The sequence below is a fragment of the Dermochelys coriacea genome, chromosome 5, assembly GCF_009764565.3.
Source record: "Dermochelys coriacea isolate rDerCor1 chromosome 5, rDerCor1.pri.v4, whole genome shotgun sequence".
Classification (NCBI taxonomy): Eukaryota; Metazoa; Chordata; order Testudines; family Dermochelyidae; genus Dermochelys; species Dermochelys coriacea.
In genome coordinates, this window is record NC_050072.1 from 48,747,013 (window position 1) to 48,770,041 (window position 23,029).

The 23,029-nt window shown below is 40.1% G+C and overlaps 2 protein-coding genes across 14 annotated transcripts in view; one reads left to right on the top strand and one right to left on the bottom strand.

The window, feature by feature from the left end:
• CERT1 (ceramide transporter 1) overlaps nt 1-8,143 on the top strand; it is a 160,650-nt gene extending 152,507 nt beyond the window's left edge. For all 12 annotated transcript variants that reach the window (XM_038402056.2, XM_043515237.1, XM_043515241.1 and 9 more), the window contains 4 exons: nt 113-241; nt 718-847; nt 3,527-3,663; nt 5,150-8,143. In XM_038402056.2, the coding sequence (XP_038257984.1) occupies nt 113-241; nt 718-847; nt 3,527-3,654 (387 nt within the window). In that variant the 3' untranslated portion in view covers nt 3,655-3,663; nt 5,150-8,143. The remainder of the gene's footprint in view (nt 1-112; nt 242-717; nt 848-3,526; nt 3,664-5,149) is intronic.
• Nucleotides 5,848-15,616, bottom strand: MED18 (mediator complex subunit 18). Of its 2 annotated transcripts, none has more exons than XM_043515243.1 (3): nt 15,455-15,616; nt 15,027-15,112; nt 5,848-14,132 (listed from the first exon to the last, which is right to left on the bottom strand). In XM_043515243.1, exons 2-3 carry the CDS (start codon nt 15,097-15,099, stop codon nt 13,579-13,581), a joined length of 627 nt encoding a protein of 208 aa, XP_043371178.1. In that variant the 5' UTR covers nt 15,100-15,112; nt 15,455-15,616; the 3' UTR covers nt 5,848-13,578. The 2 variants fall into 2 exon arrangements, with proteins under 2 accessions (XP_043371178.1, XP_038257989.1); XM_038402061.2 differs by having other exon boundaries at nt 15,462-15,614.
• Nucleotides 15,617-23,029: the final 7,413 nt, after the last annotated feature.

A 23,029-nucleotide genomic window follows, 5' to 3' on the forward strand; every position in this document is an offset into this window, starting at 1 on the left:
TGGCCCTATCATTTGCCAGATTTGTAATTGATGACTTTAGGCTGACATCTGGGCAGTAAATATTTTAACTTTGTTTTTTTAAAAAAAAAATCAACTTACTCTCTCCCTGCAGAGAGTGTGGCCAGCTTCTCAGCGGGATGTGCTATATCTGTCTGCTATTAGAAAGATACCAGCATTCAGTGAAAATGATCCTGAAACTTGGATTGTCTGTAACTTCTCTGTGGAACATGATAGTGCCCCTGTAAGTAATTCCTCTGAATATTATCAAACTGTGCATTTAGAAGTTTTTTTTTAATCCAAAATCTTAAATGCATCACACTTCATAAAGCGGTCACCTTATACTCTTCTAAATGCTTCCTTAAAAATCCACCTTTCCCATGATGCCTGCAAATCATCACTTTCTCATGTTGGTTAGACAAGTGGAGAGCTGTGCTTTTCAGTTCAACTGTTCTTTATTATTTCCCTCCCTGTTCACCCTTACATTTTTCTGTTTCATCTAAACATCACATCCTGTCTGACACCTAGACTGTAAGCTCTTGGGGGCAGAGACTGTCGTCTTTATTTCTTGTTTGTGCAGTGCCTAGCACAAATCTTGATTGCTGCTACCAAGCTTTACTGTAATGTAAATAATTAATATTTTGACATTCAGATGTTAGAAATGCTGATAGAGGAAATAAACTTTGCGTAATGCTTATTAAATGTTTAATTTCTTGGCAGCTGAACAATCGATGTGTTCGTGCCAAAATAAACATTGCTATGATCTGTCAGACGTTGGTGAGCCCACCAGAAGGGAACAAGGAAATAAGCAGAGACAATATCCTATGCAAGATTACATATGTAGCTAATGGTATGTATAGATTTTTTTCAATACAGTATTTTTTACATTACTTCTAGGGGTTGTGATTGCTGGCAAAAATAAAGTTCAGAGTTTTCTGTCAAACTTATTTTTAGATCAACATCTATGAACCTGTTAGTCAAAATCAGAAAGACATAATACAGGTGCCGCAGTCACCAATAAATTCAAACATTCACTGTGCGATTGGTTGGGAGAACTGTAGAAATGTCAAATGTGTTGCATCACACAATCGTAAATATAGAAAGAGTGTTGAAAAAAGTTTCAGCTGCCCTATTTGAGTTGATTGGCTTACATCATACTTTCTTTAGCAGTATACATTTATTAATCTTTTGATGTCAAGTCTGTTATTTCCGTAAACAATCTATTGGCTAGGCTGAGGAGAAGCTGCTGGTAATAAAGGTGTAAAATCTTCTTTCTTTCAAAGTAACTAGCCAAAACAGTGGAAATATATTCTGTTTAGCTGGAAAACTACCCCAGGCAGATAAGCTATAGATTTCAGTAGAAACTGAGAATGGCAGCTTCTGCCCATGCTAACCAAAATCCTCAACTGCCAGATATAAGATTATCATCAGTAAACTAAAATTCCTGTACACGTACACACATTCAGAGGCCTGCTTGAAAAGAGTAATACGGGAACCATGCAACAGTCTGCCGCTTTTATGGAAGTGCAGAACATTTCTAACTAGCCTATATATCTTATCCCTCACTATTAAATAGCATAGTGAAGACTCGATTATTACTTGCACATCTGAATGTTAAATATATGACAGTACTAATAAGGAAAGGTAAATCTAGTACTAAATTACTTTATAATTGGGTTTCGTAAGCGAAGACACCCCTCCCCCCCAAGTATTCTGTGGCAAATTTGATCTGAATTTTGCAGCAGAAACTTCAGTATTGTAGAATCTTCAAGTTTCAAACATCAGTAATGACCTCCATTTATAAATCTAATGAAATATGAAAATAATTAAATCAGTATTCCTTGTGTTAGTGTGATGCTGAACTTAATTTTGTGCTGATCCAACATATTTATTTGTCATTGTGCTATGGGATATTGTATTTAAAATACCATAACTTCATTATAGAAGGTGTTGGGGGAAGCTGGAGGTTTTGACAGCTGGGAGGGGATATTTGGGGCTGCATTGGTTTGCATTTGGTTTGTGTTTGGAAGGTTTTTGCAACCACAAGGGCTAGAAACTTTTTTGTAATGAGAGCTTAGTTTCTGAAGCACAGTTGTGCAGAAAGTGGCAGACGCTGACCTGTTGCTTGGCTCCAAAAAAGGAGTACATAGGACCAAAGAGATCCATTTGGACTCAACTTTATGAATGCTTTATAATAAGCAATCAGTAAAAATTGAGAGTGCAGTGGTTGTGCAGGCAAATACCACAGCCATTGAGTGCTCAGCAATAAATCAAATAGCCTTTTGTATAAGAATACATTTCTGAAATGGAAGATATTGACAAGGACACTGGAGTTCTCCTGTTTTTCTGAAAAATGCCATGAGATTATAGTCTTCCATTTGGACATCTACTAAAGATGGGAAAAAGTAACTCTGTTTTAACAACCTCTCCGAAGGGATGATACCATTAAAAAATGGACTGCAATTGGTCTTAAAATCTGGGCTCATGCCCTTTTCTGCTGCTTTGACGTATAAAGAGGGCCTGAAAGATACTTTCCCCCATTTTGTTTTACCTTCAAAGTATTGGGAATGCTAATTGTTTTTCCCCGGCTTTGCTAGAGGACCTCCTGAATATCTGAGGATGCGTTTTGTTAGCATTCATCCTAACAGGACGGTGAGGAAATGTTGAGTATTAATATGAAAATTTGGGAAGTGATATTAGTGTTAACAAAAGCAAACTCTAAACAATCTGACTAAAATTCTAATCTAACTAACTAATCTGACTAAAATTCTCAGTTGCTCAGCTTTCAGTTTGTAGACTCCTATTGCCGTAGGACCTGATGCTATAAGAAGATTCATGCACGTGGACCCCTGCATCTATGCATAGTCCCACTGATTTCATTGAGCCCTGCATGGATTCAGTGGTCAGCCCATGTGGATCCTATTGCAGGATCAGCACTACAGCCTTTCAAGCTAGACAGGACCTGATTTTTCTCACGTAAAAAAAAGCAGAATTGTATATAATTTAAAAAAAAAAAAACCCTTTCATGCCTTCATCACACTGAAGCAAAATTGGTCAAAGCTGAGGTGTTTTTCCCCCTCTGCGGGTCACTTAATGAAGCAATAGCCCCTAATGTTGCACTGTATTCCTGATAAGATGTAAACAGTGTCAAATATATACCTATACTGCACCTACAGTCTCAGTATTAGCTGTGATCCCAAATCCTGATCTAGAATTTGAGCCTGACCTAGTTCTGAAGCAAGAGTGCTATTAAGTGACGCGTTCTATATAACCAGTAAACTGAAATAGTGCTTTCAATCAATGTTCAATTACAAATGTTGAATGAGTTATAGTACAGATTTTCTGATGCTCTTAGCTGTTGAACTAGTAGTTATCAAGAAATGTTGACTCTGGATCCAAAGGGATGGATAGTCAATGTTAAACCAATAATTTGTTTTGTCTACAAATTAGTGTTAAGCATTTACTAGTCCAGCTATATATGTGTTTGTTTTAGAGTATAGCTTTTATCTAGTTTTATCTTTATTTTTAGTGAATCCTGGGGGATGGGCACCAGCCTCAGTGTTACGAGCAGTGGCAAAACGAGAGTATCCCAAATTCCTGAAGCGTTTTACATCATACGTGCAAGACAAAACAGCAGGAAAGCCTATTTTCTTCTAGTATTAACAGGTACTTGCTAAACTTTTTGTTGAATGTTGTCTTCTGTATACATTGCTCTAAATATTAAAATCCAAACAAAAAAGCTAGACCATCTAGAAATGTGTTTTACTATAATTATCACAGCTATTGTGAGTTTATCTATATTTTGAGCTATATGCTAAAGCGAAGTTGTTAATAAACCAATGCATTTTCTACATACATAAAGAAATAAAGGTTAATACAATTAGTAAACTTCCTACAAAAAAATATAAAGTTTTTGTGCAAATTTTAAAAATGTATTTTTGCATTATAGGTGATTTTCTGAGTTCAGTGAAAATCTTGGTTTAGCATAGGATCACCTATATATTGGACTGAACAGGTTGACATATTATAAAAATGTATATTTTGTATTTTTAGCAAACTAGAAATGCAGGTAGAAAGGATCAAGCACTGGCCTTTCTTCAAATAGCTGCCAAAATCAAACCGTTTAATAAATTTGGTGTCTTTTAGAATAAGATAATGCAGTGTAGTGAGTAGTAAAAATAATTTTAAACTTTTGTAAAAACAGAATGTTGTCATTCAAACTGTAGGAGTTTATCCGGTATTCTTTGGGGTGTTGGCCACCTATGTTAAAGCAGGGTCTTTGAGATAATGTAATAGTTGATATAAGTCCATCACAGTGTTTGACTGACTGAACAATCTCGTTTTTACGCTGCCTAGTTGGCAGGATAGTCATGTTTTAGGATGTGTTATAATGGTTCCAATGCGATCTTAGTTGTCATCAGTACTCAAGCGTTTTGGTGGGTATAGTTTGGGATTTTCAGAGTCTTTTTGATGACACACATATATATCTGTGTAGGGATGGGGGTCTCTATGGATATATTTCAATCATAGATATAGTTTATCTGTTCAAAAAAACATCAGCAAAAACAAAACTATATACTAAACCAGGTTTCAGTCATTCTTGGGGCAGCCTGGCTATATTTATATTAATAGCAGCCTGGGCCTTCATTTACTGGAAAATCTTAGTATGTGCTCTTGTGATGTTAGATTTAGATTACTACAGTACACTTCAGTATTCTTCATTATGCATAAGTCATGTCAAAACAATCCAGTGCCAGCAGTTTATGCAGAATTTGGCAGTTCTGATATTATGGAGGGTTGATGGAAGGTTTTTGCGTATTTGCTGTTCTGATCTCTCATGGCTGCCTATGTTGAGTAGGTTTTATTCAGTGTACAAAATCCTAGAAGTCTGGGTCATTTGATCTTCTTTAGTAATGATAGTTTGTCCCTATAGTTTCTAGCTCACAACTTACTTCCGTTGCATTTAGTTAAAGAAGGCCTGTCTGAAAATGTGAATAATTAAAAACTCAAGTGTTTGTCATTATCAAACAAGCAAAATTTGGAGACAAGACATTGTTTCTAAATTGTGCTTTTGGAATGTTTCATAACTATTTCTCATTTCCTTATTAGTGTTCTAAATGTATTATGCTAAGTCCTTTCCATATTTCTACAGTGATTGGAACAAGACTGTGTGAACATTCCATGTTGGAGAAATAAACCAAATTGAAGGCTCCAAGCTGGAACGTAGGATCTACAGTCTTTTTGTGGCCCAAGTCCTAGGCTTTGTGTTCTGAAGTGAAGAAATACTGCAATACCGTGAGGCTGAACATCTAACACTAGCTGTCTTCTGCTAGGTCTCCTTGTTGAATCAGTGTGTAATTAGAAATACATGTATTGATACATGTATATGGATATATTTTTATTTGCTTGCTTTAGAGGAGAAAAAAATACAACTTTGAATCACCAACTTGGATTACTGCTTCAATTTTAAACAATTTGCAAAGCTTTTGTTTACTGTGGCCCTTCATAAGACACTCATACAGTTTTTTCTGTTTTTGTGCATGTCTAAAAAGCACAAAAGATAAATGCACATATAGCATAATGTATGTGCTTTATATGCACAAAAACCTGTGTGTGGTATTTTTTTCAGGTTTGCAGTAAAATCTAGGTGACCTTTGGGCAAGGGTTTTGTTTTGCTTTGTATAATCATAGTTCATTGCTGCTGGTTTCTATAATGAATCATCTTGTTATGTAAAATGTCTCTTAATTGAGGGCTGTCAATATCCATATGCCTTTTCTGTTATCTTACTCCTATGAAGACCTTTGGTTCCGATGGAGGAAGAGTGTGAAAAGCTTTAATTTTTTCTGAGATCTTTATATTTCTATTGTATTTTTTAGTTATGTAATATGTGCTACAGAATTTATTGAACATGATTCAGAAATTTCTAGGTAGATTCTATATGAGAGGGCGAGATTGTGCCTGAAAATTACAACAGTAGTCTGTCCAGCCTACGTTACACGTGGGTTTCGTGAAACTACAAGAAGGTACCCTGTAATATTTATTAAAGCAAATTGGACTACATAGGACAACCATTCCCAGTCTGCAAGTAAGAGCGAGTATATTATTTCCTGGTCCTGCACATTTTTGTTTCTCATCTTAATTAAAGCCATGCTATGAGGTATGTGTAGAAAATGTGAGTTGTTAATATTTACTACTTGATCAGAAACTTAACAGAGCTATAAGAATCCACAGATTCTAAATGAAAAGTTCCCCTTAGTTGCTGTGAGAACTTGAATGCAAATGTATGCCTGCCTTTGATCTCTGGAAATAGCCGTGAGGAATGGACTGTGGGGGCAGAGACTAGTACTCACTTGAGCGGATATCTTGCTTGGTGGCCTTTAGGTGGAGGTTATTCAAAGGCATTTCTTGGGCACTTCACTAACTTGTATATGTAGAACAACATAAGATTCAGATATATTTTTTTCAAAAGAAAGCTGAAAGTCTTATTTAATATAGTATTGCAGGTGCCTGGATATAACTACAAAAGAGTTATGAAGAATTGGCTGATAAATGTCTGATATCTGCACAATGTTGTAAGTGAATTACTCCTTGTGTCTTCGTCTTTATTCTATATAAAGAGGTCCAAACACATATATAACACATGGTTACACACATACATGCAGATTTCATGCTCTATAAAACTTTTCTCCTCATTTATTTGCCTTTCTCTAAATGGTGTGCATGGAATATGCCTTATTACAGAATAATTCTGTTCTTGATTTGAATATGTAGAAAAGTGCCTATATGGTAATGCTAGTAAGGCAAATAAGATTAAATTGTACATGTTTACTATATCACCAGTAAGCATTTTATATAGTGATGTTAAAAAGAATTTCTTATACCTCAAATGTTTCATCTTTTTGAAATCAGCTGAAAAATGGTTCATTGACCATAGCCACTAATGGGAACTTTACAAAAAGTCTTATGCCCAAAATACAACCGTTTAACTCCTTATTTGCCATTTCTGGAAACTATCATTGAACACAGGCAAGTAACTGTTTCTTAATTTAAATGGAGAGCTTTATTTTACAAAGGTATGGAAAGTTTACAAAGCAGTATATAAATCTTAATATCATTAGTTGCATTTGCACTAAATGTGATGTACTTTTGCAATTTATTCTGTAAATAAAATTACACTAAAGATACTATTTGTAAAGAATACATTTTACTTTTAGATAAAAACACTGGTCTTTCACTACAGCTAGTCCTGCCCAATCAGAGTTACAAGATGCTCCTTACTGAATATGAAAAGAGTTGCAGGTTCAAGAGTCATAACTACTGACCCTTCAAAGAAAAGATTTGTCTGCAGGCTTCTTCTCATGGTGTGTAAATGTATGTTGAGTATCCATTATGCCCTTTCTTCCAGAAGAGATCTCTGAACCTTTTTTGCATTTATGAAATCTCTCTCCTTCCTCCTCCAACAGCTGGGCTTTTTTCTACCAATTAGTGTTACCTTAATTATTTGTGTTTTGTACTGTTGCTGAGCACTAGCCTCAGACTTCAGCTTTTCATTTTTGTAGGTTAAATCAGTTCTTTTTAATACAGCCTATTCAGAGAATGCAGCAATCTTCTCCTTCAAATGTGATAGTGTCCCTTAACTTCTGTTAACTTGGGAACCTGGATCTGTCACCAAATTAGATCTTCTCCATGACTAGACATAGTTTTTATAGGGGATGAGGAGATCAGGGAAAGAGATGGTTCAACCAGTTTTCTGAATCTGAATAATTTCTCGTAAGTTTCTCTAGAAAAAATGTGATTGCACCTTTTGAGAGGAAATCACCCTTTACCTCATTGGGCTGAGCTGGTTTATCTGAAGTTGTTGGTTTTTCTTTAAACTAACCAAATTGTCCAGTAAAAATCTTTCACCAAAATTTTTGTCACAGTTGTACAGATTAAGCTATGTTTTGAATTGCCACTGTTCCTCCACATACCCAAATCATGAATCATATTTTGAGTACCTTGAGTGCATAGCGTGTAGCTGTTTGTTCTGTGATAGCTTTATGATACTGATAAGTTTTAAAAAATTAAAAGTTGACTCTTCCATGTTACAATCACAAATTTAAAACCAGTATTTAAAAGTGAAAAGTATTAAAATATTATGAAAAACAGCTCTGGTTTGTAGTTATTTTTAATATTTAGTGCCTTGAAGTAAAATGTCATACATAGCATTTTAATAAAACAACCAAAGCCTTGCATATTTCTCATTCCTGAATCTAAGAAATTAGCTATTTTTCATTTACTGTGGCCACCTAGTGGAAATGTCCAAAGATAAATTGGATTGATTTGTAAAATGTCTACCTCTGAGGCATGCTAAAGGATATTGCAGTTGACTTTTTTTCTTTACTGATAACTTTAAAACTCTCAGTGGAGGAAGGATTTAAAAATACTTAAATCTGACATTTTTAAATAACTTATTTTGAATTTGTATTTAACTAGAAAGTTTTGTTTTATATAAAATTTTGCCAAGATGATCCAGGCCCAGCCGCATCCCTCCAAATGTTCCTCTGTGTCCCCCTAGCGGGGCATGCCCCACAGTTTGGGGATTACATGCTTAAACCTACATTTCTTTGCCCTCTCCTTGGTCCTATGCCAGGTGCAACTCTCTCAGTCCCAGGAATGAGACCCAAGATCTGTTAAACTGTTTTATATGAAGCACTTGGCTTGCTGGTTACCGTTTTCTTTGGATTTCTGCGATTGTTTGACTGTTTTTTCCCATCAATTGCACCTTCCAGCCACATCCATCAGATAGCACTGGCTCAAAGAAAAACGGAACTCTTAGAACTGTTGTGCATGCAGGTTCTTAGAAAACAGCTAGGTCATTCTGGCCTAAAATCTGGGCAGATGGCTAGTCAAGGATGTGGGAGGTGTTATGTAAACTAACTGTTGCTTTACAAAGTTGCTCTCGTCTTCTTTCTCTCTCACCCACCCAAAAATAAACTTCTCTCTTATGGTTGGTATCCTGACAGGTTCCTTTACTCCTTAGTTGACTACATACATTGTATGTTGAACTTTCTCTCTGAGACATGGTGACAACATGGTGTGCACGGTAGCACTGGAGTTAAGGCACCATTTTAACAGCACAGATTAAACAAACATCCAATTGCTATAAATCAGATGATCCTCAAACGAGGTCTGCAACATTCTGACTTATGAAAATAAACCCCCTTCTGCTCATTTGCTAGCATTGCCTTTTGTAACTAAGTATTCAACACACAAGTCTTGACCAAATTCCAGCATAAGTCATTTTGTATCTACTTAACATATCTCCCTCTGTTAACTGGAGACATTACTCTTCATTTTTCCATAGGCTAAAAGAAACATCTGTTGTACTGATGCTAGTGCAGAATGGATGTCATCCCAGTCACAAGGGGGCTGATGAATAATTCCTGAACAAACATGTTCTGATAATAGAATAAGATGCCCTTTGCTTGTTCATTCCTGTACTAGTTTTATGGGTCACTTGTTTCACTGCTCAAATCTATTTGTCCCTGTGTGATTTAGAAAAGAAAACAGGACACCTTCAGCAGAGAAGGGTGTGGGCAGGCAGGCAACTCTGCTTAAATCCTGAAATTTCTCCTGGCACAGAGTTGTTGTCTTCCCTATGATTGGATTTTTACTCACAGCTTGGAGGATCAGGCCATACACTGCGTCATTATCCACACCCTGGTGCACCAATCAGTGTCCTGTTCTTCTTCCCCCAGCACAGGGACAGGTAGATGTGCAACAGTGGTAAGACTGAGCCAAAACAGCCACAGAAAAGAACCAGCGAAGGATGTCTTCTTTCAGTCACAACCTGTTTGTGTAGACAATGGACATTTACATGCATGTACTGCTGAACAACTTCTTTGGGGGTAATTCTATAAACATTTTTTTCACACCTAAAAAGTACTCTAGTGTCGTGGGTAGTTGTCTGTATCCTACATTTATCTTCATAGGTAATATTAAAGATGGCTTAACCTCCTGGTGCTAGAAATTTCAAATCAGAGTAGCAATCTGCCTCCCAGAGTAAAAGAATTTGTGATGATAAAAGAGGCTTTCTGTAGCAATTTCTCATTTTAATCCTTTCATGATGGTAAACAACTTCATGGTGGGAGCATTCCATTCCTTAGAAGCATGGCCTCTATTTTACTAACCAGTTACATTAACCCTTTCACCATATTACTTAAAACAAAGCACTATCTTGAATGACATAACATTAATCTCTAAGGTTCTGATCCTGGGAAGAGATTGAACACTTCCGATGGGTTGCTTCATGTCCTCGGTGTTAACTGACCTCAATGTGACACAACAAGTTTGGAAAGAGTTCAAATTTATTAATCATTTCCCTGTCATGTAAAAGCTTTATCTTCCAAAATTTATTTCTCAAATTTTTTAACAAACTTTACCATTTTAAAACTTCCATTTCTTTCCACCTCCCATATGCTTTTGCCTGTTTCATTTTTTCTGAGGATTTCTCACTTTCCTTCTCCACTCACTTTTTTTTTTTACCATCTCTCAAGAGGAACATGAACCCACAAAATTTCAAGTCTGAATTCAGCTTTTTAAAGTCATTCTGTTGAGCAGGTAGCACTGATAATTAGGGGATGAATTTGACCAGCCTTAAGAGGAACCAATAGGCTTTTCAAATCTGTAGTGCATTACCTATAGAAAAAACTAATCTGAAAACTTTGACTTCCCTCTTTTGAGAGAGACAATTTAATAGAGGGAAAAATTGGCAGTTATGCAGATGTATATTATTGTTGCCTATGTAGAAAACCCACGTATGGGTCTTTTCATAGATTTTACTGTTTCATTTTAAAAGTAGTTTTTCTAACACTTGTGCTTATGCATACTGAAAATTACCCTGTGGAACTCATTGCCCCAAGATCCATTCAAGTTCATGAGCTTAGTAGAATCTATAAAAGGATTAGATGTTTTTACAGATGGAGAACATTAAAAAATAACATAGTTCCTTTGGGTGTAAGCTAACCAATAACTGTTACTTGTGAAGTCCCTCCTTTCATCTCCAGGTGTCGAGGCTGAAGCCTCCTTATTACCATATAAACATAAAATATACTTATTCATTGGGGCTGGATATCTACATGGACTGTGTACAGCACCTAGCACAGAGGAGTCCTGGTCTATGACTAGGGACTCCAGCAATATGGTAATACTACTAATATATAGAGTATGATTATTTATTCATTTGAAAGGGTATTGCAGTTAGGAGTAGAGCTGTTTTTGATAACTACCAACCTGGGCCCTAATCAAGTTATCCTTAAAATTAATGGACACAGTTCCATTGACTTAAGGGGCATTGGTTCAGCCCATTAGTCTAGATTTGACTCCATCAATAGCAGTTGTAAAGTATATGTTCCATGGTAACTGTCCTGCCATCAGTCCCTTTTCCTTGGACTGTATTTGTCTCCTTCAGCATATGGCTTTTTACGTATCTACTCCATATTACCCGAGCTCCAGGACTCGTAAGATAGTACAGGATAGCACACCTAAACATTTTTGTTTTGTATTCAAATACTCTCTCACATAGTATTTTGGAGGAAACAGGACAGGAATGGGGAGTGAAGAGGATTGCTGATGAAACAGTAGCTATGCATTTTGAAAATTAAAAACCTTTCTGTAAGTGCTAACATTATTAGCTTTGCTGTTATCCCAGTTCCTTATCAGGACAGCAGATTACTTTGTACAACCCACAAGATCGTATTTTCTTAGCAAAGCTGTGTTAGAAGTGGAGTTCCTAATTGAGTTCCCATTCTTTGGGTAGAAACAGGTGAAGTTTGACTTCCTCACAATTACAACAATAAAAATCAGGGCCGAGGAGGGTGAAAATGCACAACAAAGCACACACACCATTTTGTAAGACATCTTAATATTTCACTGTAAAAATGTTGGTTATAGTGTTATAGCCATGTTAGTCTCAGGAAATAAGACAGTAAGTGAGGTAATATCACTTATTGGACTAACTTCTGGGACTGAGAAGATTTTGAGCAACATTGAGCTCTTCAGGTCTGGGGAAGATAATCTGAAAGTCACAGTTAAATACTAAGTGGAATAGATTAAGCATAAAGAGTTAACATCTATTCTATCTTGTATTTAGCTGTGATTTTCTGATTACCTTCTCCAGACCTGAAGAAGAGCTCGGTGTAGCTTGAAAGCTGCTCTGTCACTAACAGAAGTTGGTCCAATAAGAGGTATTATCTCATTCACCCTCTCTGACTCAATGAAGAAATATCACAGGTGATTGTGTCAAGTCAGAAGTTGCATCTATCTCATAGGACAAACTCACCAGATTCTTTAATGTTTATGTACCAGCAGAAGGCTAGCCAGTAGCAAACAGCAGCACCTACTGTTGGTCATTTAGGGTGTTACAGGAAGTGTTTTTCTGCTGTCTAGATATCCAGGTGGTGTAAATATAGGAGAAAGCACATCTTGAAAGGGTATTATGCACCTTGAAAATGATAAGAACACGCTTGATTACAAAAGAAAATAGGTCTATTTCTTGAGTGAGGCATAAAGGACACTGTAGGTGCATTTTGGGCCCATGAGAAAAACTACATTCTGTTCCTAGGAAAATAAGCACCGTACAAGACAGGGTTGATTGATATCAGGAAGAAGGAAACCTTAATTTAAACTTATTTTTCTTCATTTTTACTTATTTTCCTAAAGAGAGGTAACTACTAACTATAGCCTTTATGCTAAATTTGGTAATTTTAGTTAACCAAGTGAATACACTGTATACGCATCTACTTAACCAATTATATACAAGCAAAGCAAATTGGCTTTTAAAATCTATATTTTTTACCTTAAACTCATTTCCACCTTAGTTTTGTATCTGCTAGTGTTACAAGTAACATCTAAGGTCGCTAATTGAAAAAATTAGTGGGGGAAAAGAGGCGTTCCTCTTTTACAAGTGTGCAGTCAGTTCCATTGTATTGTTGATTCTGATAGTTGTATTTCCTGTCTCATGCAGTAACATTAGGATATCACTCCCCCATTACTTGAGGGATGAAGCTCATGTACGTGCTCCTTTCCAGTCTTTGCAAGATGAGGCTATTAGAATAGAAGCAGCTATGCTGCAAATGAAAAGACAGCAGCCAGATATATGCACTGAGAAAGAGGACTGAACCTAAGCATGTTTGATACTTTGGATCTCACTTTCTGGCGAGTGAGACCCTTATTAAGAAAGCAGAAACACTAATATGAAGTAATAAAGGAAATTAAGAAATGTTTCTATTCATGCTGTTTAAAGGGATTCTTAAGAAAATTCCAAAATTAGTAGATTTCAAAAAATGTCAAACTGATGGTAGATCTATATAAAGGGAAATATTAAGTGGGGGAAAAAGTGATCCAACTGTCAATTACTGCAGTGACAAAACACCACAGCCAACCTCTCCACTACCCCTCAAAAAAACCAAAACAAAACCAAAAACCTTTGATCGCCTCAGTTCTTGCAAGAGTCATTTTGGAAGAAGAGTCTCTACATGCTGGTCACCAGGACCATTAGGAGAGAGAGGAACTAGACATACTTGATGGGTCCTTTTCACTCACATGAGCCTTTTGGGGTCAATTTTCTCTAGGTGAACTAAGGGCTTTAGCTGCTCAGCAAAGTTCCGCATGTCATCAGAAACTACATCTTGTCCTGCCGGAGCTACTACACTCAGCTCCACAAGGTAGGAGAGAGACAAGGGTTCAATGCTATCAGTGTTTCCTGGAACCAGGATGCGGAAAATCTTGTACACTACAATCTTCATGATGCCCTTGCGGAACACGTGGCCCTTGGCGACAAACTCGTGATCCATGCGGAAGCCCATCTCCACCAGAAAGTCAGTAAGGTTCTCTGAGGTGGCGATGTCAACACAGTTGCGCACCAGAGCATGGCGGTTTTTGTCTCCCATTTCTGGCTGTCCCAAATAGCGTAAGTGCCAGGGTGTGCCAGCTTTGTCCATGGAGCGCCGTGCCCTCAGGACAAAGGGACTGGCCTGCTGCCCTTTCAGGAGGAACACCATCTCATGGTCCAAGAAAGTCTCAGGTTCCATGTTGTCACACAGACCACGCAACCGGTGAAGGAGGCTCTCCAGGCTTTGATCCAAAACACTTCCTGGGGAGGAGAACAAGTTTATTATTTCACCACTGAGCTGTTTACTATTGCCATTATGATTGCATGGTTTCAGCCACCAGAGCCTAGGACACCCCAAATAATTGCACCATATTTTAAAAAAAAAAAAAAAAAGCAAAGAACAAGTGTTCATCTAAACCTCATTTTTCAAAAAGAAGCAGAGGATGCAAAACTTATCCGTAGTGCTCTTCAACTGGGAATCTCAAAACATTTACAAAAATATTCCCCATTTTATTTTTTATAGAACAAGAAACAGGTACAACACTTGAATGACTTTGCCCAAGATCAGGCAGTCATTGGAAAAAAAACCTAGCTCTAATTATTAGTCCTAATCTCTAGATCACTCTCCCTACACAACACACCTAGGACCTGTAGGTACATTAGTGCTGTTTTTCAATGTCTGTATTCCACACTGTAGCTACAACAGCAGCACAGAGACACCAATGTAATGCTAATAATTACACTGGAGGCTGTCGCAAAAGCTTCCAGAGGGATTTGCACCAGAACCAAAAAGAGCAAAACCCATCTTATCTTAAGTAATGGAATATTCTGCACCAAAAAGGAGTTTGGAAGGGGGGGGGGGGGAGTGTTGTCCACAGCAGTTCCTTTGGGAGGCAGGAGGGCACCGCACTGTCAGAGACAGATCGCCTGCTTCTGGAGAGATTTAGCCCTGAAGGTCAACATCTTTCACAAAAGTCTGACCTCCCTAGTTTAGGATCTGACTGAGGTAAGGTCTTTTCTTCTCTTCCCCATTCATCTCACAATGGTAAATACTAGAATGACTTAGGTACGGTACGGGCAGCTGAGAGTTTCCAGAAGAAGCTGGCAGCATGCCACTATGACATGAAATCAAACCCATCTTCCCACCAGCCTTACCTTGGAGTAAATACTCCATCATGTTAATGGTGCCGCCAGTGACAGGCATCATGGTAACGGGTGGGGCCTCCATGGTTTTGGCTTCCCTAGATGAAGCACAAAGAAATCAGGTCCACGACCACAGCAGGCATTCCGGCGCCGGGAGACCGCAGCGACCCCGCAGTGGGTGGGGGTGGGGGCTGCCCTTCCTTGTACGGGAACCGACGCCCCGATGAGGGGCTCCCCGCGGGAACGGCTCCTTGCAGAGCGCGTAGGGCAACCGGGTGCGGCTTGGATACAACCACCTGGGAGGGGCCGGGGCGCAGGTGAGCCGCGGGGGAGGAAGGATGGCGGGGTTTGGGGACCCGGCCCGGGGCGGGGGGGGATGAGGAGCGGGAGGCGGCCCCAAGGGGGGGGCCTGGAGCCCCCCCAGCAGGACGGACGCTCACCCCTCACCTGTGGCGCGGCGCGGCGGGGGCTCCCCTCTTTACGGGCTTTTCTAAACCTCCTCCGGCTCCGGTCCGCTCCTCGCGCCACAACCCCACCTCCCCCGCCCAGGCCGCCGACCTGCTCCCGAGCGCGCATGCGCCGCACCCCCACACTCAGGCAGCGAGCGGGCGGGAGAAGGAAGTGGGGGGCGGGGTTTCTGCTCGCTCCGAGGCGGAGACCAGCGGGGCCTCGTCTGCGTCTTGTTGGATAATCAAATAACCTGGGGTTTGGCTGACTGTATGTGCCTAAACAAGTCTTGGGTCACCCCAGGTGAGTCTGTAACAGGTCCCCATGATGCTCAGACTGTTTCAAAGGAGCTGATAGAAATTGCATTCCAAGTTTCATTCGTGTGCAGTGTGCTGCCATGGCACTCCCTCACCCCACTTTCCTTTTGTATATGGGGCTTGTATAAGGCACTGGGATTTCACTGGTTTTACATGACAAAATGTGTCTCAGGTCACCCGACTGACACATCCCCGCTGCCCTCAGATTCTTCAGAAGGGGCTGGGATATGCCACTTGCTAACCCAGCTCAGCATGCTACCATGTGTCATGCTGTCATACCACTTCTATATTGTACATAGGGCTTGAATAAAGAACTGGGTTTGTACTATATGTGACAAAATATTTCTTTGGCTACCCCAAGTGACAGGTTCCCTTGACCATCACCCTGATCTGAAGGTGTTGAGAGAAGTCACTTCCTGACCTGATTTCAGAGTAGCAGCCGTGTTAGTCTGTATTCACACAAAAAAAAAAAAAAAAAAGAATTACTTGTGGCACCTTAGAGACTAACAAATTTATTAGAGCATAAGCTTTCGTGAGCTACAGCTCACTTCATCGGATGCATTTGGTGGAAAAAACAGAGGAGAGATTTATATACACACACACACACACACAGAGAACATGAAACAATGGGTTTATCATACACACTGTAAGGAGAGTGATCACTTAAGATAAGCCATCACCAGCAGCAGGGGGGGGAAAGAGGAAAACCTTTCATGGTGACAAGCAAGGTAGGCTAATTCCAGCAGTTAACAAGAATATCAGAGGAACAGTGGGGAGTGGGGTGGGAGGCAGAAATACCATGGGGAAATAATTCCACCAAATGCATCCGATGAAGTGAGCTGTAGCTCACGAAAGCTTATGCTCTAATAAATTTGTTAGTCTCTAAGGTGCCACAAGTACTCCTTTTCTTCATGGGGAAATAGTTTTACTTTGTGTAATGACTCATCCATTCCCAGTCTCTATTCAAGCCTAAGTTAATTGTATCCAGTTTGCAAATTAATTCCAATTCAGCAGTCTCTCGTTGGAGTCTGTTTTTGAAGCTTTTTTGTTGAAGTATAGCCACTCTTAGATCTGTGATCGAGTGACCAGAGAGATTGAAGTGTTCTCCAACTGGTTTTTGAATGTTATAATGCCCCTCTGCCATGTACATTGGCCAAACTGGACAGTCTCTACGTAAAAGAATGAATGGACACAAATCAGACGTCAAGAATTATAACATTCAAAAACCAGTTGGAGAACACTTCAATCTCTCTGGTCACTTGATCACAGACCTAAGAGTGGCTATACTTCAACAAAAAAGCTTCAAAAACAGACTCCAACGAGAGACTGCTGAATTGGAATTAATTTGCAAACTGGATACAATTAACTTAGGCTTGAATAGAGACTGGGAATGGATGAGTCATTACACAAAGTAAAACTATTTCCCCATGGTATTTCTCCCTCCCACCCCACCCCCCACTGTTCCTCTGATAATCTTGTTAACTGCTGGAATTAGCCTTCCTTGCTTGTCACCATGAAAGGTTTTCCTCCTTTCCCCCCCTTGCTGCTGGTGATGGCTTATCTTAAGTGATCACTCTCCTTACAGTGTGTATGATAAACCCATTGTTTCATGTTCTCTGTGTGTGTGTATATATAAATCTCTCCTCTGTTTTTTCCACCAAATGCATCCAATGAAGTGAGCTGTAGCTCACGAAAGCTTATGCTCTAATAAATTTGTTAGTCTCTAAGGTGCCACAAGTACTCCTTTTCTTTTTGCGAATACAGACTAACAGGGCTGCTACTCTGAAACCTGTCATTATACAAAAAAAAAAGGAGTACTTGTGGCACCTTAGAGACTAACAAATTTATTTGAGCATAATCTTTCGTGAGCTACAGCTCACTTCATCGGATGCGTTCGGTGGAAAGCGATCACTCTCCTTATAGTCAGGTTTCAGAGTAGCAGCCGTGTTAGTCTGTATTCGCAAAAAGAAAAGGAGTACTTGTGGCACCTTAGAGACTAACAAATTTATTAGAGCATAAGCTTTCGTGAGCTACAGCTCACTTCATCGGATGCATTTGCCGATGAAGTGAGCTGTAGCTCACGAAAGCTTATGCTCTAATAAATTTGTTAGTCTCTAAGGTGCCACAAGTACTCCTTTTCTTTCTCCTTATAGTGTGTATGATAAAACCCATTGTTTCATGTTCTCTGTGTGTGTGTGTATATAAATCTCCCCACTGTATTTTCCACCGAATGCATCCGATGAAGTGAGCTGTAGCTCACGAAAGCTTATGCTCAAATAAATTTGTTAGTCTCTAAGATGCCACAAGTACTCCTTTTCTTTTGCCTGACCTGAAACATTGTTCTTGAACAATATGCTGCCACGTCATTCCCACCCTACTTTTATAGTGCAAATGGTGCTTGAATAAGGAAATGGGTTTTGATTAACTTAATGGCAAAATAAGTCTTGGGTCACCCCAAGTGACATGTTCCTTAAATCGTCAGATTCTTCTGAAGGAACTGGAACATGGCACTACATGACGCAAAGATTTCATCTTGCATAGTATGGTGCCAAATGTCACTCTATTCCACTTTTGTATTCTAGCTAAGACTTGAATAAGAAGCTGGGTTTTGACTGACTGTACATGATAAAACAAGTCTCAAGTCACCCCAAGTGACATGTCCCCATGGCCATCAGACTGTTTTGAAGGAGTTGGGACATGTCACTCCCTACCCCCCGATGCTTCATCTTGAGTAATACTCTGCCACACATCACACACCCACACCACTTCCATAGTATAAATGGTGCTTGAATATGGCACTGAATTTGACTGTAAGGTCACCCTAAGTAAAGGTAACCTTGGAAGAAGAACTGACTGAGACATCTACCAGGATTGCATCATTCAGGAAAGCAAGATGCCTCCGAAATAATATCATGTTAAACAGTCCATTGTTATTTGCACTACATTGCTGTTTCGCCTTTCACACTGCAAATGTACACTCAGTTGCACCTAGTGTTGGCTCTTCAGAGCATGAGGGTATGTCACTTTACACATGAATGCCATAGCATCAGTTGTCAAGAGACCAACATCATGTAAACATAAAACTTATTTTTTATGTACTAAATGCCCTTCGGACTCAACATACGTATTACCATTGGCGGAGATACTAACAACAGACCAAAGCACTCCAACAGTTTCATGTTGGCTGGCATTATTTTCCATAGATACTCTTAGAATAGCTGGTCATCAGCTCAGACCATGCAAAGTGGAATGTGACTTCAGTTGCGCTTTAATTCATGCTACTTCTGAGGTTTTCAGCCAGATGACTCCAGAAGTTATCTCAATGCTTGTTTTGAAGGATCTAATGGAGGAGGCAAGTTTACGATATTACACATTTGTGCAGCACATAAGATAAAAATAATGTATAGAATCATAGAATCATAGAATCATAGAATATCAGGGTTGGAAGGGACCCCAGAAGGTCATCTAGTCCAACCCCCTGCTCAAAGCAGGACCAAGTCCCAGTTAAATCATCCCAGCCAGGGCTTTGTCAAGCCTGACCTTAAAAACCTCTAAGGAAGGAGATTCTACCACCTCCCTAGGTAACGCATTCCAGTGTTTCACCACCCTCTTAGTGAAAAAGTTTTTCCTAATATCCAATCTAAACCTCCCCCATTGCAACTTGAGACCATTACTCCTCGTTCTGTCATCTGCTACCATTGAGAACAGTCTAGAGCCATCCTCTTTGAAACCCCCTTTCAGGTAGTTGAAAGCAGCTATCAAATCCCCCCTCATTCTTCTCTTCTGCAGACTAAACAATCCCAGCTCCCTCAGCCTCTCCTCATAAGTCATGTGCTCTAGACCCCTAATCATTTTTGTTGCCCTTCGCTGTACTCTTTCCAATTTATCCACATCCTTCCTGTAGTGTGGGGCCCAAAACTGGACACAGTACTCCAGATGAGGCCTCACCAGTGTCGAATAGAGGGGAACGATCACGTCCCTCGATCTGCTCGCTATGCCCCTACTTATACATCCCAAAATGCCATTGGCCTTCTTGGCAACAAGGGCACACTGCTGACTCATATCCAGCTTCTCGTCCACTGTCACCCCTAGGTCCTTTTCCGCAGAACTGCTGCCGAGCCATTCGGTCCCTAGTCTGTAGCGGTGCATTGGATTCTTCCATCCTAAGTGCAGGACCCTGCATTTATCCTTATTGAACCTCATTAGATTTCTTTTGGCCCAATCCTCCAATTTGTCTAGGTCCTTCTGTATCCTATCCCTCCCCTCCAGCGTATCTACCACTCCTCCCAGTTTAGTATCATCCACAAATTTGCTGAGAGTGCAATCCACACCATCCTCCAGATCATTTATGAAGATATTGAACAAAACGGGCCCCAGGACCGACCCCTGGGGCACTCCACTTGACACCGGCTGCCAACTAGACATGGAGCCATTGATCACTACCCGTTGAGCCCGACAATCTAGCCAGCTTTCTACCCACCTTATAGTACATTCATCCAGCCCATACTTCCTTAACTTGCTGACAAGAATGCTGTGGGAGACCGTGTCAAAAGCTTTGCTAAAGTCAAGAAACAATACATCCACTGCTTTCCCTTCATCCACAGAACCAGTAATCTCATCATAAAAGGCGATTAGATTAGTCAGGCATGACCTTCCCTTGGTGAATCCATGCTGACTGTTCCTGATCACTTTCCTCTCCTCTAAGTGCTTCAGGATTGATTCTTTGAGGACCTGCTCCATGATTTTTCCAGGGACTGAGGTGAGGCTGACCGGCCTGTAGTTCCCAGGATCCTCCTTCTTCCCTTTTTTAAAGATGGGCACTACATTAGCCTTTTTCCAGTCATCCGGGACTTCCCCCGTTCGCCACGAGTTTTCAAAGATAATGGCCAAGGGCTCTGCAATCACAGCCGCCAATTCCTTCAGCACTCTCGGATGCAATTCGTCCGGCCCCATGGACTTGTGCACGTCCAGCTTTTCTAAATAGTCCCTAACCACCTCTATCTCTACAGAGGGCTGGCCATCTCTTCCCCGTTTTGTGTTGCCCAGCACAGCAGTCTGGGAGCTGACCTTGTTAGTGAAAACAGAGGCAAAAAAAGCATTGAGTACATTAGCTTTTTCCACATCCTCTGTCACTAGCTTGCCTCCCTCATTCAGTAAGGGGCCCACACTTTCCTTGGCTTTCTTCTTGTTGCCAACATACCTGAAGAAACCCTTCTTGTTACTCTTGACATCTCTTGCTAGCTGCAGCTCCAGGTGCGATTTGTATGTGTGGCTATGTAGCTAAGGTGAAAGGTTTCCACTGTTAAGAAGTTTTTCTTGTATGCTTTTGAATTATTGCAGAATGGGAAAAACAATGCATGAATGCACTGAAATGAGTAAGACTCAGCATGATTTTCAGACTAGCACAGCTTATCAGACAGTACAGGAACTTAATAAGAGAGGTAACACACTATGCACAGAAATAAGAGAGATCCTTCACTGAAAACATTCTTGTATTTAACTAGGGAATGGTGATTGAGAATAAACGGAGTAATTTGCAGAAATTCACCTTTTGTTAAATTGATTCCATCACATCATCTGGAAAAAGATGATTGGGAGACTGTAAATTCTCCTCAAAACAGATAATATTGAAATGCAGGAAGTCCTGTTCAAGTATGTCCCAACATTGCCATTATGAAGTGGCATTATGCTACAAACAATAAAATGGCCACCGACCAAGGACATCAATATCACTGATTCAGAATTGTGAAAAATGGCAAGTTCCATCACAGAGCTTTGGAATTTGTGGAAATTATGAAAGACACATTTAAAGGTAAACAATATGCAAAGGTAAACGACAACCATCTTGCAAGACAGCAACAGGATGTGGAGAGCCTAAGAAGAAAGTAGCTGATAATGTTGCTGATTTAAATATTCCAGAGCCTCACAAGTTGAGACCTGAAATAAACATTTGCATTTAACACCTAAGAAGCAATCCAAATATATTCAGGAGCAGCTGAAGAGCAACTGCAAAAACCAAAAAGTTATTTGTCCTGTCCTCCTTGGAGTGGTGTAGCCAAACTGAAGAAATGAAAGGTGACATTCACCAACACATGCACAATTGATAATCAACTGTTCATCATTCATATGCTAATTAAAAATATCAGGCAGTAAAAACTGAGATTGAACTATTTCAAAACAGCTTTGAAGTGCTGCAAAGGCTACTTGAAGTGAGTGAGGCATGTAATAACAACTGGAATATTCTGAAACTGGAATACAGTAACTCCTTGCTTAACATTGTAGTTATGTTCCTGAAAAATGCGACTTTAAGCGAACGATGTTAAGCGAATCCAATTTCCGCAAAAGAATTAATGTAAATGGGGGGGGAGGTTAGGTTCCAGGGAAATTTTTTTCACCAGACAAAAAACTATATTATATATATACACATACAGTATAAGTTTTAAACAATTTAATACTTTACACAGCAATGATTGTGAAGCTTGGTTGAGATGGTGAAGTTAGAGGGTGGGATATTTCCCAGGGAATGACTTATTGCGAAATGATGAACTAGCATTTGGCTGAGCCCTCAAGGGTTAACACGTTGTTAATGTAACCTCACACTCTACAAGGCAGCATGAATGGAGGGAGGGGAGACAGCATGGCAGACGAGACACACACCCTGTGTATGGGAGCGAGAGAGAGATGCGCATTGCCCCTTTAAGTACACTGACCCTACTCTATGTACATTGCCTTTAAAAAGATCAGGAAGTTGAGACAGCAGCTAGGGCCAGAAAGCTCTCTCTGTCCTGAGCTCTATCCTGTCCCCACCGTCTCTATATGGAGAAAGGGTAAGCGGGGGGCAGGAGTAAGGGGGAGGGGACACCCTGACATTAGCCCCCCGCTAATCCTCTCCCCTGCACAGCAAGCAGGAGGCTCCCGGGAGAGCTCCAAGGCAGAGGGCAGGAGGGGAGGGACAGCTGTGGGGAGAGGGACAGCTGAACTGCCGGCAATTGATCGGCTGGCGGCTGCTGCACAGGGAACTTAGGGGAGCAGGGAGCTGATGGGGGGGCTGCCGGTCCAGCCTGGTTCCAAGCCCCCACCATCTAGCTGCAACGGGCTGCTCTTCCTGCAAACAGTAGACAAAGCAGGCAGCTGCTAAATAATGTTATAAGGGAACATTGCACAACTTTAAATGAGCATGTTCCCTAACTGATCAGTAAAGTAACAACGAAACAATGTTAACTGAGATGACTTTAAGTGAGGAGTTACTGT

Coding starts and splice junctions, on each gene's coding strand:
- MED18 (XM_043515243.1), bottom strand. CDS start 15,099: ATGGAGGCCCCACCCGTTACCATGATGCCTGTCACTGGCGGCACCATT. Junction 14,133..15,026: donor GATGGAGTATTTACTCCAAG/GTAAGGCTGGTG, acceptor TCTCCTCCCCAG/GAAGTGTTTTGGATCAAAGC.